The sequence below is a fragment of the Rattus norvegicus genome, chromosome 6 (assembly GCF_021556685.1).
Source record: "Rattus norvegicus strain SHRSP/BbbUtx chromosome 6, alternate assembly SHRSP_T2T, whole genome shotgun sequence".
In the NCBI taxonomy this organism is placed as follows: Eukaryota; Metazoa; Chordata; class Mammalia; order Rodentia; family Muridae; genus Rattus; species Rattus norvegicus.
Window position 1 is genome coordinate 94,906,531 of NC_141539.1, and position 16,348 is coordinate 94,922,878.

At 46.2% G+C, this 16,348-nt stretch overlaps 1 protein-coding gene across 50 annotated transcripts in view; it reads right to left on the bottom strand.

The window, feature by feature from the left end:
• The window catches only part of Nin (ninein), a 102,172-nt gene that overhangs the window by 51,396 nt on the left and 34,428 nt on the right, over positions 1-16,348 (bottom strand). For all 50 annotated transcript variants that reach the window (XR_015621783.1, XR_015621768.1, XR_015621767.1 and 47 more), the window contains 2 exon segments: positions 2,254-2,293; positions 613-803 (listed from right to left, as the gene is read on the bottom strand). Coding sequence is in view for 21 of the 50 variants with exons in the window: in XM_087552710.1 (XP_087408836.1) it covers positions 613-803; positions 2,254-2,293 (231 nt within the window). In the remaining 29 variants the exon portion in view is untranslated.

Consider the following 16,348-nt stretch of genomic DNA (forward strand, 5'->3'; position numbering starts at 1 on the left):
CTACTCATAAACGAATCCTGAAGATCCTCTCTTGGTTCTTCAGAATGAAGAGGAGGAAAGCAGAATCTTACCTCATAAACTCTCTGGGGCTTCAAATCTACCAAGCTCCCCGACCCTGTTCCCTCACGGCTAGAATCTGGCTGCTCTACACAACCAAGGCTCTCCTCACAGCAGAAAGCAAACTTCAAACCACAGCTAGAGAGGCAGCCTGTGCACTACTCTCATCTACCCAAGAGCCCAGGGAGAGCACTAGAACTTTCCAGAACGGAACATGCAGCAGCCTGACCTTCAGAGTTCCCGCCTAACTCAAGCCCGAGGCTCTCTTAATTCCTGTCTGCGTTCCCCCACAGTTTACTGTTTGGTTGATACGTCTCACACAGGGTAGCAGAGAGCACAGTAGGTGACCTTATTATATATTCAGGAACTCCAGCCACATCACGTTTGATTTCTGCCTCACAACATGACTTTCCCAAAGACAAAAATCCTGTAGAATATTTTTTTAGGGAAATAAAGAAGGCCGGGCCTCTAATAAGGAGGTCACAGTACGGCTCTTCCCTGCCTGGGGGCAGACAAAGCTCTTCTCATTATTCTCAAACACAGCAATGGGCTTACCGCTCCATCCACATTCTGCAATCCATACTGTTCGCAGATGGAAACCAGCTTCTTCCGGTTCAGGTGACCATCTCGAGTGATCCCCAGATCCTCACAAACCTCTTGCAGCTTCTCTTCTATCCAGTCTGGAGGAGGGCAAGACCCACCATGTGAAGCATTCAGGTCGTCTGGATTCCAAAACCTCAGCTGGCCTAAAATCAAAGCAAAAACTGTGTTATTCCCAAAGGAACGCACAGAGACAGTGCCTGCTGTAGATATGTACCCTTGGGAAATAATTCTTTCGGTTGTGTTTTATTCTTCTGCATGGATGAGTGTTTTACTTGCATGCATGTCTGTGTAGTACATACATAGTTCCTCCAGTGCTCATGGAGGAACTAGAGTTACAGATGGTTATGAGCTGACATATGATACCGGAATCGAACCCGGGTCCTCTGGAAGAACATTTAGGACTCATAACTACTAAGTCATCTCTCCAGCCCCATAATAAACATTGCATAAGATAACTATAAATGCTGACCCCACTCTGATTTGGTACTGAAGTTCGAATGGAAATTGAAGGCAGTTTTTGCTTTGGGACAATCACCCAGGAGAAAGGAACACTATCTCATACATGTGAGGTCAGAGGCCTCCACTGAGGCTTCCGGAATGTTTCATTTCTGCTTTCTTTCTGGGCTAAGCGTTACAGCATCTTTTCCTGGGAAGGAAACCACCACAACGAGCCTCTAAAGTTCACCCGTTTTCCAAGTCAGAAACCCAGGACTCACTTGAAAGAAAAGGTTGCAATGGGGTTGGGGATTTAGCTCAGTGGAAGAGCGCTTGCCTAGCAAGGCCGTGGGTTCGGTCCCCAGCTCCGGAAAAAAAAAAAAAAAGGAAAGAAAGAAAAGGTTGCAAACTGCATGTTGGTTAGCGTCTGTAGATGTACGCTGAGTTCTGTTTAAGACAGGGTCAGACTACTTGAAACGCCAAGACTATTCATCCTGTATTAACCACCCTGCTTCTAAAATCATCCTGTATTAACCATCCGGCTTCTAAACCGGCAGAGTAAATGTGAGCCCACGAAGTCTTCGCTTAGATATGGGATAATTACGGGCATGATTTTATGTACCTGGGAGAACCATGGAAGACTGTAAGGGTCACTCAGTGTCATTCCTGATATTTATTGACAGAATTTAAAGCCATTACTGTACTATTATTCCAGGCTGGAGAGCCAGAGAACACACTGTTTTAATTATACTTATCCACACTTCATCTGGGGTTAGGGAAGAAAGTGAGCTAAACCACAGTGCCATCTGGTGGCCACACGACTGTCGTGCTCTGCTTCGTAGTCTATAGATACTGGACACTTGCATGCTGGGGATGCTCACAAGTCCCTCTGGCAGCCTGCACTGCAGTCGTCCTCTATAAGTGGACTGGTATATATTGGCTGCTATCTTTCCTATAATGTTAACAGTCAGGGTTTGAAGAGTGTGAGGTGTCACTTGGAAATGATTTTTTTTTTTCTGTTGCTGTTGGTCCTAATGTTAGCACGCGGCTTCCTTCTAATGCAAGGAGGAGCGGAACTCGAGTGCACAGACTGTCTTAGCCATAGCAGCCAGGGCTTTCCCTCCTCAGCAGTCCCCCAAACCCACCGCTTTCTCTTACCTTCCGCTTCATACTCCTCACTGCGTTGTGTCTTCCAGTGCTAGAGAAGGCAAGAGACAATTAGTGCACATCTGAACCCAGCCTCTAGACCAGATTGCTCTCTAGCTCTCAAGTCACCACGTGGGTTAGTCACATGACTTTAGCCTTGGAGTCAGTACTGGCTCTTTTCAGTTACCACCAATTAAGAGGTTGAAACCTCTTGAAATAGACTGGTCTTTGCACCAAGTGCTGTCTTTGCATGACACTAGGGATCTGCCTTATCTTTTTTTAAGGTTATTTATTCAACAGAACTTCTTGCAACCCATTAAACCAGCCTAAAAGGAATATGCAGAGTTCACCAACCAGCAAATGTGCATCCAAATTTATAAATTTGCTCTCCAGTGGGTGCATACAGAGTGATCACCTTCGTGCTATATCTTGGGAACACACACAAGAGCAGAACACACTCATTTCTTGTCGGACAAAGTACATATACGGAAGAAGGGGCAGAAAGAGTGTAAGGACCAGAGGATCAGGGAGTTCACTGTGAGATTGTGTCTTCTAGTAACGTCAGAAGCTACACACATGAAGTCTCACCAACATGACCACTTAAACTCGAGCTGCACACAGAGGACACTAATGGACATGCCTCAACCCTGCACAAAGGATTACAGACACCTAGGGAAAGCTGAGGGCAGAAGACACTGTCTTCCCTAGGGAAGAGCACACCAAGGGACTACTCAAGACCAAATGCTCAGGCCTGAAAACACACACGAGTAACACACACACACACACACACACACACACACACACACACACACACACTCCTAAATAAACCTTCCCAGTCTTCATAATATCTACGTATATACATCAAGGTATGCATGTGCCAGTAATTAATGAAAAAAGAGGGCCACAAATTTGAAAAAGAGCAAGGAAGGGTATATGGGAGGACTTGGATCAAGAAAGGAGAAGGGAGAATTGTAATTATATTATAATCTCAATAAAGTTCCCATGCTAATGAAGACAAGGGGGCCAGAACAGAGGAAGTAAGACAGAATGGTGACTGAGAAGAAGACATCAGGCTGGGAAGGTGAAGGATGATGTCCTAACAGCAGCAATGGATAAACTGAGTCCTGAGGGTCATCTGAATTATGGACAGCAAAGAGAACAGGAGTCCTTAATTACTGCTGAACTTAAGAACGGGTCGGGCGCACCTCCTGATGAGAGCAAATACAGATGCAGTCTGCACAGTTAAGACTAGAAAGCTGAATTCAGCACACTGTGCCGGTACAAAGTTACACTGACCACAGTGGGATTTATTTAAACTAGATCCCTTAGCATGGTGTTATGAGTGAGGGTGATCCTCTGAGGTCAGAGCACCTCCCCTTCATCACAAGACAGGAACGAATCCAGCCCTGGCTCCACTGGCCAATTCTGTATCAATCTTCCTTGGACCGGTTATAACATGTAGCTTTGGTTCTCCTGCAAAAGGCTTAGGCTTCTCAAGCAAACTACCTGTTGCTCCTGCCCCACGGGGAGGACCCACAGCAGTAAAGGAAGTCCAGTGGAGAAGTCAGGACTCACTTAACAAACACACGACTATAGTCCACAGGTGTGGTGGCACCCAGGAGGCAGGAGGAAGGGGACTAGGAGTTTCGGGTCAGCCTGGACTTCATAATAGCTATGGGTAGAGTGGACTATTTGAGAACAGAGAGGGGCAAGCAAGAGCAAAGCATGACAGACAGAAATGAAGCCCAGGTCATTGTACATAGCCTCTAAATAAGAAAATACTAAAAGGGGAAGAAATACGAGTGTGTATGTGTGTGTGATTTTATAAATAAAATTGCCTCTTATACCAAGTAACCAGCCCATTTATTGGGATAGATAACAGTATGATGCTAGTTGACTTCTTAGACTCCTGAAATAAACACAGCAGGAAGACAGGCCTAATTAACTCCAGTCTGCAGAGCCTGCAAAAATGGTTACACCAGACATTGTCTTTTGGTGGTCTAACATGACATGATGTAACGTGCTTTCAGGCTACCTCAGTGGGTCTCCTCCATTCCCCACACTCATTCATTGCGTTAGGTACCTGACAGGAGCTACTGAAGAATGAAAGGGGTTGTTTCAATTTACAGTTCTCGGGGATACAGTCCATCACAAGGGAGAGTATGATACAGGAGCAGGAGACAGCTAGGCACACTGTGTCCCCAGTCAGGAAGCAGAGAGCAAAGGATACTTACTTCCATTCATGCTGGTGACCTTTTTGCTCAGTCTAGGTCTCTAGCTCATGGGATGGTACTGCCCACAGTTTATATGGCTCTCCTCACTTTACTTGACCTAACCTAGATAATCCCTCACTGGCATGCTGTCTTAGTTACGGTTTTACTGCTGTGAACAGACGCCATGACCAAGGCAACTCTTATAAAGGACAACATTTAATTGGGGCTGGCTTACAGGTTCAGAAATTCAGTCCATTATCATCAAGGCAAAACATGGCAGCCTCCAGGCAGGCATGGTGCAGGAGGAGCTGAGAGTTCTACATCTTCGTCTGAAGGCTGCTAGTGGAAGACTGACTTCCAGGCAGCTAGAATGTGGGTCTTAAAGCCCGTACCCACAGCGACACACTTCCTCTGATAAGGACACACCTCCAAATAGTGCTACTCCCTGGACCAAGCATATACAAACCATGACACATGCCCAGAGCCTTGCCTCCAAGTGAATCTAGAGTCCATCAAGTTGACAGTATTAACCATCACATTCATGGCAGTCAAGCCATCTCTTCAGTGAAAGACAAGTGTCTACTAAGATTCATGCTCCTTAGTCCATCGGGACCCTAAGATGTCATGGACTCAGCTAAGCTGAAACATCCAAGTGAAATCCCCAAACAGACTATGCTGAACTGGAGATGGTCAAAGGTCACGTCTCAGGATGGCTAAGCTTACTGAAAGTGCCCAGCAGAGAGGCTGGGACGGGGACTGACCCACCCCACCGGGGCCCGGTGATTTCTCCGTTTTTCCTTGAGGTTATAATTCTTCACTTGTCCTGCATTTCTAGATAAAGATGGTGCTCTAAGCTTCGAGATGTGGGGCCAGGTGAAGCAGAGGGGAGTGGCCGTCAACGGTCCTCCACGGATCGCCTCATTACTGTTTCTGATCAGAATTAAACTGCTATTCTATGTAAGACTTTAAACCCATAGAGGCCCACTGATGAGAGAGAGCATCCTGGCTACCAACAGACTGAGTCAAATGCTCACCCTACTTGGGCATCTGAAACCATGCAAATGCATTATTCAGCATCTCAGTAACCTCAGATTAAACCCACCAAATCGACCTATAACATATTAAATGGAGTTTATGACCTCAGGACCACTGGTCCAAATGAAACTATCAAACAGGAGTTGTGCTTGACTTTTTTTAAACCACAGACACCGATGGCAAAAGGGAAGAAAAATGTTCTCACTGGGCTCAAACCATAAAGAGCCTCAGCAGGGGCAGAGCATCTTGGAACAAAGCAAAACTTCCAACTTCAAACATCTTCGGCCACAGTTCCTAAGGGGGCGGGGTTAGGTATGCGTGGCTTCTCATGTCGGCTCGTGTGTTTCCCTAGGCTTGTTAGAACAGTGAGCAGAGCCTTGGAAAACCGCAGATGCTCTCATGTAGTTCCCAGGGTGCCACAGGTCTACGGTAAGGGTGCTACAGCCTTCACTGTCCATCGCTGCCCACCACCAGTCACTTCTTTCTCCATCCCTCACCCCTGGCTAATGGTCCAGCAGGAAGCTACTGCCCAGGTTGGGAGCTGGGCTGCCTGGTACTGAGTCCCCACTTAGTGATGGGGTTAACTTTATATAATTGTTAGACCTCTTGGCCTTAGTTTATCTGTAAAATGGGACTAACGTAGTACAAATTTACTGAGGGAATAGCAAAGTGTTTAGCACTGTGCCTGGCACATGCACACTATAAGGTCCCGCTACTTTTGTATTGTAGGTGTGTAAGCAATGGATATGAAACTTGTATTTGTGGAACTCTTTTCACCTCTGTATTCAAAATTAAACCATTCATTTGGGTATGCCTCTGCACGTATCCGTACATTTTTTAAAAGGGGATTTTTGAAAATTATATGTTCACGTATATCAGTGTTAGAAATTAACACCTGAGGTCGGAAGTGTCAGATCTCCTGGGGTTAGAGCTGCAGGCAGTGGTGAGCAGCCGGACATGGATGCTGGGAACTGATCTGACAGCAGGGTAGGGGGTGTCCTATGCAAGAACAGTTCTCTAACCACTGAGCTCCAGCAGGGTGCACACCACACAGATGGCAGCTCACCACAGTACCATTCAACACCACACAAGGTCACAGGATCTAAAACCCGTGGGCTCGTAATCTTCATTACTGAACTGTTGTTACTGACCTATCTAAGTATTTAAGTTACGGCTCCCACCAAGGCTATAGTCTGAAGCAGGCCTGTGCATGTGCGACTAACAGCAATTCATGGGTATTGTTTTTATAATGAAAATGGCTTTATATATCAAAATAAAAAATTTACCCTTCAATAATTTTACTTGCTATCTAAAGGCAATAAAAAAAATAAAAAGAAGAGAGAGGAGGTAGGGAAGAACTGGAGAGGGGGTGACGGGGAGGAGGGATGTAAAGTGAAGAAGAGAGAGAGAGAGAGAGAGAGAGAGAGAGGGAGAGAGAGGGGGGAGGGAGAGAGAGAGCAAGAGCAAGAGAGAGTGCGCACCATGTGCACAAATATGTATGCAGTGGCGTGTTTATAACGATAAAGTGTTTAGAACACTTAAATATTAAACAATGGGGTGTAAAGCACAATGGGGCACACAACATAATGTAGTCATTAAAAGTAACTTAAAAACCATGCAGGACCATGGAAAATCATTTGATAAATGTTAAACAAAAGAGCACAACAAAAATGTGATCCGCACCGTGATTGTTGCTGGCAACAAATATTTATACAGTCAGACAAAGACCGGGAGGAAACAGATAATAAATAAGACATGTTTTACCTGAGGGTCTCTAAGAGAACGTTCTTTTATTCCCTCCACTTCTGCAGGATGAGTGGACACAACTCTCACTGTTCCTTTTACCCTCGCGTCCTCGCTAACTTGACTGTAATGTCTTGGGGTCTCGGGTCTCTCCCTTCGGTAAGTTACCTTCTGCAACGAACTGTAGTGGGTGCGGGCTGGGAGGGAAGCCAACGCTGCTTAGACAGGCAAATGCTACTGATGCCTCCTGAGCTCAGCAGAGCATGGGATGACCAGAGACCCTCAGTTAAGACCCGCCCTGGGGGCCAAACCACCCCAAAGAGCAGTCCCTAAGAGTCCAACGCTGGGCCTGCTGTGGCACAGGGCTGGCGTTCACAGCACCTCTGATAATTTTCATAAAATTGGTCACACAAGACTCGCCTTGAGATCACCAATATTCTGTCATAAAGGGGGGTGGCTCATAAGACCCCATCCTTCCCTGAGACCTTCTCAGGGAAGTTAATGGTTATTCTGGGTGGTGAAGACACTTTCTTCCGTGGTATAGTCAGCCACTGGTCAGTTATCCATTTTCCAGTGAGGAACTCCTCTATACAACCCGAATTAAGAAGAAGAGGGGGGGTAGTTAGGAATAGAAAGGGGACCAGCAGTGAATATAATAAAAACACAGCATATGTGTGTACGCAAATGTCTGAATGAAACCCATTATCGTGTACAAAATGCACTGGTAAATAATTAAACAGTAGTCTAAAACAGCCACGGCTTTGAAACCTCAAGTATCAATTAGTAGGAATGGTTTTTCCTAACCTCAAAATAACGGGTGGGCAGGGGGAGGGATAACAAGCCGAGCTGAACTCTGGGGTGACAGTCTCCCTGGCACTCTCTCATGATTTTTGGTAAACTCTGATGGAGCTGGGGCCGTCCTGGGGAAAGCAACAAGGTCAGCCCAACTGCTCCACCTCATCACCTCTACTGGAGACTCCTCACCCTACCATGACAGGAACACTGCCTCTCCCTAGTCTAAAGGAAGGGCCTGTCCCTTTAAGAGGGAGCGAAGCCCATAAAAGCTGAATGTTTGTTATTAAATTGCAATTTTGGAGGGGGTGGGATGGGCAAGGGAAGATTCAATTCATTCACACTTCATTTATTTTCATTCCTGCTGCCTAGAGTGAGTCCAATTAAAGAGATGGGGGAGGGGCGGTTTAGGAGGTCGGGGATTAGGTCATTCAGCTACCGCAACAGCACCAATAAAAGGGCGCATCCTTGTGGAACAGGGTGCTTTAATTGCAGATGGTAACAATGCAGAAGTGAGAGCAGGCTGGTGGCCGCTAGACACAGGCTCATCCCGAGCCCTGGATGGGGTAATCAGGAAAGTCTCTGAAGGGCAGGAGCAGGGAGACACAAAGGCAGGGATGCTGTCAGGGTGCAGGATTCACCAGAAGACACTGCTATGGATCCCTGTGAAGCCAGGGGCCCTCTGAGGGGGTGGGTGCACGTAAACACTTTGTGAAGGGGCTGCTGTAGGCTTGTTTGAGCATCTTTCCGTACACTCGGGACACGGGAAGCAAAGCCATAGAGAGGATAAAAAGTGAGCAGACTGTGTCCTCCGTTCAGCTCAGGAAGTTATCTCACTACAAAGCGGGAACAGCCCACCACCCTGTGAGGGGACACAGAGGTGCGAGTGTGTCTCAGAGATGTCCAATCATGGTTGTTGCTTCTTCCTGAATAACGATTTGGCCAGGAACTCGTGGGCATCGTGGTCCAATCACTTCGCTTCTGCATGCCTCAGTTTCCTTGTGGTAAGTCATAGCTACTGTGAAGGCATGTTTCATACCTGCAAACATTGGTCAGTACCAAGCACTAAGCGCTCCCTGGGAGGTCCCTGCTTTTAACTACATGAAGTAGCTGTTAATTCTCTCTGCTGCTTGGATGCTCAAGGCAGGAGGGAGACAGAAAAAAACAGCAGAGTCCAATGTCAGTGTTAGGAATTACCTGGAAGAGACTAACAACTATGGCTCGGACAAGCGAACTGGCTTGATTGACTCACTTCATACTGTATACACCTAACAAAATATTCTCCCGATATAAACCACCTTCCTGACTATAAAAATACAATTGCTGCCAATTACGCCTTAAGACTGGGATGGGGGCAGGGAGGGACAGGTGTAGTACATTAATTGTGATGGAGCAATCAACTGGGAATCAATGTAGGGTGAGCTTCTCCTCTGAGACCTTCCATTCCACAGAGACCACTGGATGGTACATCTGGCAAGGGTCACCCCGTGATTCCTTTTCTTACAGGGCAGACACAGAAGGGGTCAGAGGTTGCTTGGCCCCCAAATGGCCTTCACCCTTCTCAGTTAGACAAAGGATGTCCTTGCACTCATCCCAAGGGCCACACATCTTAATGTCACCCTGGCCATTGTAGCCAGCCTGATTGCTTTACAGCTGGCTGAGGTACCCTGCACACATCAGCCACACAGGCCGCCTCAGTGTCAGGAATGCTTTCTTTGGAGAGACACCTGCTTTGGGAGACTACAGAGCAGATGGCCAGGGTCTCTTGGATCTCAGCTTCTAGCCCCAAAGTACAGCCAGCGTCTGCAGCCTCCAAAGCGACTGCATGGCCCCTGCCTACAATAGGTCAGCCACTGCCTCCACTAGCCATCTGCTCGAGCTAAGACCTTTGCACCCTACAGAATGTATGGCTAATTAAATGATTATGGGCAACCACAAGGCTATTCTACCGAGACAGAGGTTGCCGAGCTGATCTCTGCAGCCTGGGAGACCGCAGAACACTAATTTTGAAAAGGGAAGGCCTTGTAAGCCCAGAGGAAGAGCAACACAGTTTCCTAGATTGACAAAGCCCCTTTAAAAGGGGGAATGTATTTAGCAAAGCATGGGCTATCTCTGAAGAGAACCAGGAATCTGTTTAGGTAGCGTGCGTATATGATTCAAAGCACAGCATCCATAGTGTGTTTGGTTAGTCTTACATGCTTAGAAAGCTGCACTCTGGGCTGGATACTGGAAGCTGAATGTGCCAGGATCTGGTCTGCTTTTGTCTCTCCTGAGACACACTTCCTGGGACTCAGGGGAGGCTAAGGCACGGAGAGTCTGACAGCCCCAGCTTCCAGTCTCTCCGTTTTGAACTCAGGGAGGAGCTACTGGAATGGAATGCAAATTGGTGTCTTCATCTCTAAAGGCAATTACATGCTGCAAGTTAAGAGCAGGGATAACGGGAATTAATGTATGGTTTTAAAATGCACGCACAATCACGTGAGTCCTAGCGCACTGCCAGAAAGCCTTCAAGTACTGCCGATGCAAAGATACGCTCAGTGTAAGCCTCTTCCCTTGGTAAGGCTGGGCGTGGCTGGATTCTAAAGTCCTGAAAGGGGGAGAGTCTCCCCACCCCTCTTGGAGGCACTTTAGATTAAACCTAAACACAGACAAACACTACCCCCGAGACAGGGTCTCATTAAGTGGAACGGGCAGTTTTTATACTTCTAGTCACGTCGGTTGCTGAATGGGTAGTAAGCGCCTTATCTATGGACGATACTTAGCAGTGTGGTTGGAAAGGGTTTCAATCATCATTGGAATATGGTCATCGTTAGCTCGATTTTGATTGGCTGTGTGGCTTAAGTTCCCAGCTAAAAGTGAGTTATCAGAAATTACTCATCTGGAAGGCTGTGAAGTAGAGATAAGAGTCTTTTAATGATTTATCTACTTTTATTTCCTGTGAATTGGTGTTTTAGTTGAATGTGTGCTGTGTGAGGTGTCAGATCCCCTAGAACTGGAATTACAGACAGTTGTGAGCTGCCATGTGGATTCGAGGAATTGAACGCAGGCCCATCTGAAAGAGTAGCCAGTGTTCATAACCACTGATCCATCTCGCCAGCCCCTAGAGATGGACTTTAAGGGACAACACCTTGGTGTAATTCAGGAAGACTAACCAGGACACCAAAGTCTGCAAGCCTTGTAAGAACAAGAATCATCTTGTTAGCTTTGAAAAGGATTCCGAGGTCAAAGGATCTACGAGCCCGCTAGCCATGTCATTTACAAAGACTGAAGACACAGGAAGGGGTGGTGGAAAACCATTAACAAAAGCATCTGTCCTGAGGATATCATCTCTCAATGAGGGGAAAGATGGACAACGAATATGAAAGGGATAACAAAAAGTAATGTGTGTATTTCAAGGTCAGGGTAGAGCTTCTGTTGCAAAAAAAAAAAAAAAAAAAAAAAAAGTGTATGAGCCACAATTAAACATTAGCCCACCCAATGAAAAACTTCATTGTTTCAACACCAAGTCATGCGTATATGAAAATATAAGGGAAGGTCAATCTCAGACGTTTCAAAGCAGTTCGAATTGATATGGGCAGCAATTGAGTTGTTTGAGGGTTTTGATTTGTTTTGCAGGGGGACAGGGCTAACCGAGTCCCAACCTGGCCTCTCACCTGCACAGACCCAGCAATAAAGCCCGGACCCCACTGAGCATCCTTGAGCCAATGTACCTGTCAGATTTAACTTTTCTCGGGTTCTCACTCAACTACGACGCGGGAGCCAATGGTTTTGACTTACATTATGATTGTCTACGGTTGAAGAAATAATTGTTGAAATCCCCTTGCTCTTGATAAGGATCTTATGGACCCAATTTATTCCCCATAGAGGGAAACAGTTAACAAGCCGTGCCCTGTTCTTCAACTAGGCCAGAAAGCAAAGTGGCACTGCCCCAATTGTATTAATTACACAGTCTTTTCTACCAAGCCCAAAGAACAGAGAATAAAATTAAAATGTGTGGGTTTCTTTCCCCTGCTAGCTACCTGTGGCGAAACATGGGCCGGAAGCCCGACGTTCTTTCAGTAGCTATTCATCAGAGGGAATAAAAATGTGCTCTTAAAATCGAGTCTCACTTCTGTTTTTCACCGAAGTAAAGAACAGTGTCAACCCCAACCCCCTCGTTAGTCACACCTTAGGCTGCGACCAAGAATGTGCCCTTTGTTGGCCCCGATTCACTCAAGAGTAGAATGTCCGCCTGAATTGACTTGGGTGAAAATGATCCCAAGAAAAAGAAAAATCACCATCCCTTTCAATCTCGACGAGAGGAGAAGTCAGACTCCCAAGGGATCCCAAAGCCAGATAAACACACAAAATCCAAGGCCAGGCACATCATGGCTGCTGGTAGGCTCTACCTGGCTTTCGAATTAGTGCCTTGTGTATCCTGCTTTCCAGATGAAGTTTTGAAGGACTTACACAGCACTGTGCCTCACAGACGTCTCTCCTTGCCTTGTAAACTGCACTTGGTAGGGGAGACACGCTTAATAGCTAGGTTAGACATTTTCATTTCAGCAGGAAAGAATCAAATTGTCTGATAAAAGCTCAAGGGAGGGGGAAGGGCTAGAGATGATGAAAATGTTTATAGGTTCTTTGGCCTTGAACACAGGCAAACAGAAACAAAAGCCAAGCACGACCAAAGTTGTGGCAAAGTTTATTTTTGTTATTATTGTTATTGTTATTATTATTATTATTTTATTTCATGTATATTGGTGTTTTGCCTACATGTATGTCTATGCAAGGGTGTTCTGGATCACAGACAGTAGCGAGCTACCACGTGGATACTGGGAATTGAACCTGGGTCCTCTGGAAGAGCAGCTAGTTCTTTTAACGCCAAGCCATCTCTCCAGTCCCAATATAGTTTATGTTCATACACTCTGTACAGGAGGAAGGTGAGTAGCTATGACCTGTGACCCTCACCTATGGCTCATGACATAGACGCACTGCAAATAGCGGCTACCTGAGCTTTCAAATTGCTGGTGCCTAATGAAGCCTGAAGCTTCACCCGGGGCTTATATTAAATATAAATTTAGATGCTTCACAGCAATCTCTACAATAGCATTGCTCACACTTGTCTACCTTCGTGGCCATTCCCATGAATGTGAGCAAAAGAGTGAAGTTACAGGTAGATGGCAGAGAATCACTGTTGAGAATTGTCAGTAGTTTAGATGGTGCTTATGGGAGAAGAAGGGCTTCATATAAAAAAAAAAAAAAAAAGACACTGTTAGCCTGGAAATGACAGCCTTCCTGAAGAAGTGGGAGGCTGCAGCAACCTCCCCTTTGATTGGAGAACCCCAGAGGGGAGAGATGGATTCTTACTTTACCTTTTCAGATACAGTTTGCTCATTTGTCCAGAGAGGGTGAGTTCCTAATGGGGACAGCTTCGATGGGTGAGTGGGACACTGTTCCATCCTGCTGGTAACCCACGCCACCACAGGACTTCAGGGAAATCATGATTTGACTCAACCTGGAGCTAAAATTAGTTTCCCATTAGGGAACACAGCCAGACCACCCTCTGCACAATTTCTGATAACAGGTTCTGATGTTTTTATTGTCTCTGTCAAGAAACTCTGAAGCCACTTTGGGGAAGGAAAAATCAGACCTGTTGAAAGCAGAAGAAATAGCAGACCTAGAAAGCTGGCTAAATGTCCCTAATCTTGCAGACCTAAGAAGTCTGTCTCCAGCTCCCTCCATTCCTTTTCCTTTCATATTGTTGGGTAACCCCATGATGAAGTATGATCCCAGAGAATAGATTCTCAACACCTCCAAAGACATGAATAGCAGATTCTCAGGTGACAAGAAAGGAGACAGAAATAAATGCAGCAGCAGAGAACAGAGCCCCTGACAGATTTAAGATTTGGACTCCCTAGTCAGGCAGGGAAAAGTTCCTCCTCCAATTAGGAAGATACCCTCACCTTCTCACCCTCAGAGGCACAACAGCTTCTGTGGAAAGGATGAGGATTCCAATAGCCTCTGACAAGTAGCTGAGGCAGAAACTGACAGCAAACAGAGACACTGTGTGGCCACAAGACTGCCATGCTCCTAAAACTACACCACAGGACCATCTGCCCAGGTGAAGGCAAGACCTTGGGCAGGGTCACAGTTGCACAGGAACACCCAAAATTTGAAGAGAGAAGCTGCTTTGAAAAATGACAGGATTGGGGGCTGAGTGGGAGATCACATTTAGCAGGACCAGGCTTTGGGTTCAGCTACTGTACTAAAAACAAAAATGGTAGAACGGACTCAGCTTATTCTTTGGGCAGGAAGTAGCAGTGACAACTGCAACAGGGGAGGCAAGGGCGTGTCATCTGGTACCCCTGTGGGTGCTTTGGTGTGGGATGCCGCAGACTATGACAGTGGGGAGTCTCTGCTGGGAGCAGACACCTAGAGAAGGGACCCTGCCCAGGCCTCTGCCTGCAGCTCTTTTAGAGGGTGGTGAACAGGGCAGATTCTGACTGTCGTGTTCAAAGGTCCTATCTGAAGTTTCTGGCACATCTGCAGGGAAGCTGTATCACACTGAGGTGATCTCTCCATAATGTCCTTTACCACCAGCAAGGTCTCTCCTGCCTCAGGTTCAACTCGTGTTTACTTCTACAGAAAACCAAAGGCTCACTTCAAAGGTTGCTTTAAAAGATAGTAACTCCAGCAGAGTAAACAAGCTACCCAACAAATCGTCACTGAGCTAACAAAGGGGCAAGAAATACATTGCCAGGAAGGGCTGGCTCTGCTCAGAGGCTCTCTGGGTATCCCTGGAGTGTAAATGGAAACTACTATGTCAAAAATAAACAATTATTAGGTTCCTTGGCACCACGTAATAATATCTTGAGACCAGTTCAAGAGATAAGACACCAGACCTAAAAAGGGTCTCTGAATAATGAAGCTTACCTCCTAAAGCGTCCAGGCTCATTTTTGAGATGTATATCCCAATTAAATTTTCTATCACCCAGACTCATGATGAAACAGATTTTTACAAAGTAACAGGACACCCTCTCCAACAGCAAGGAAAAACACGGGGTTATGAATATTCAACGACATAATGTATGCAGATCCTTGTCCCTTTAAAACTGTCTATATAATGTGTTTTTGCGTGTAAGTATGTGTGTTTTCAGGCAAAGTTCCCTGTCTGAATGTCTCAAAAAGACCAAAAAAGGAAGGAACTACTGAACTGAGCGTCTGGGATGGCCAGCATCTCTGCCCTAGGCTAACCCGCCTGGGGCACTGGGAGGCCCCAGGCCATGCTCTCCAGCTCGAAATTTAGTGGCCACATGTCACCCACATTATTCTTACTCCATTTTGTCGGCTCTCTGTCTCTCTTCTAGCGTTTTTCTTAATCTTATATTTCTGCCACTGAACCATCATTTCTAGGGAACAGGTAAATATCATCTGATTTTTTCTTTTCTTTTTTTTGAGAGGCAAAGGTATTTAGCATGTGTGTGTGCATGTGCGTGTGTATGTGTGTGCCTGTGTCTGTATGTGTATGTGTGTATGTGTATGCGTGTTGTGTCTGTGTGTGTGTGTATATATGTGTGTTCCCCCCTTTATTTTTTCAGTATTTATTGCCAGTTCCATTTCCTATGGGGAATCTTCCCCCACCTGCATTTGTCCTTGTTTCCTTTAGGTTTGCAAGTATTCAGGATGTTGAGGACAGATGTCTGATTGCTGAGGACATCCTTGGGAGAAGTCTCCTACAGATTTTAGTAACAGAGATGCTAGGCAACCTTGAATACACATGCCATGCAGACACATGCACAAACACCCTTGGCCTGCAGTCTATAAGCACATGCACGTACGCACACTCGAGAGCACGCGTGTGCACACGCACGCGCACACACACACAGAGTCAGTCTGCAGTCTGCAGATCCATCCAGAAAGCGGAGGTGCTTTGTCTCTTTTCCAGCTTGTATTCGTGTCTGGAATATTTACAGCTCCAGTCTGAGCTGAGATTTGCAAGAAATATTTAGAGTTTGTTCAGCAAGGCATCCTTGATCATGTTCTATAAATGGGATGTTGGCAAATGAGCCAGAAAGAAAGACTAAAGAAAATGTTACCACCGCTCCTTTAGTGGCAGATAAAGTGGGGCACAGAAAGAAGGCACCAGGGAAGATTGGGAGCGAGTATGTGAGCTGCCCCAGGGGTGACAGACCCTGGGAAGAGAGCTGGGATCTGCCCTGCCCTGGGAAAGCACCCCAAGCCCACTGGAGCAAGAACCATGTATTTGAGCTGGTTTATCACGTCCCAAAAGATTAAAGTGCAGGTGATTTTAAAACACCAAAACACAGAGCTGAGGAGACAGT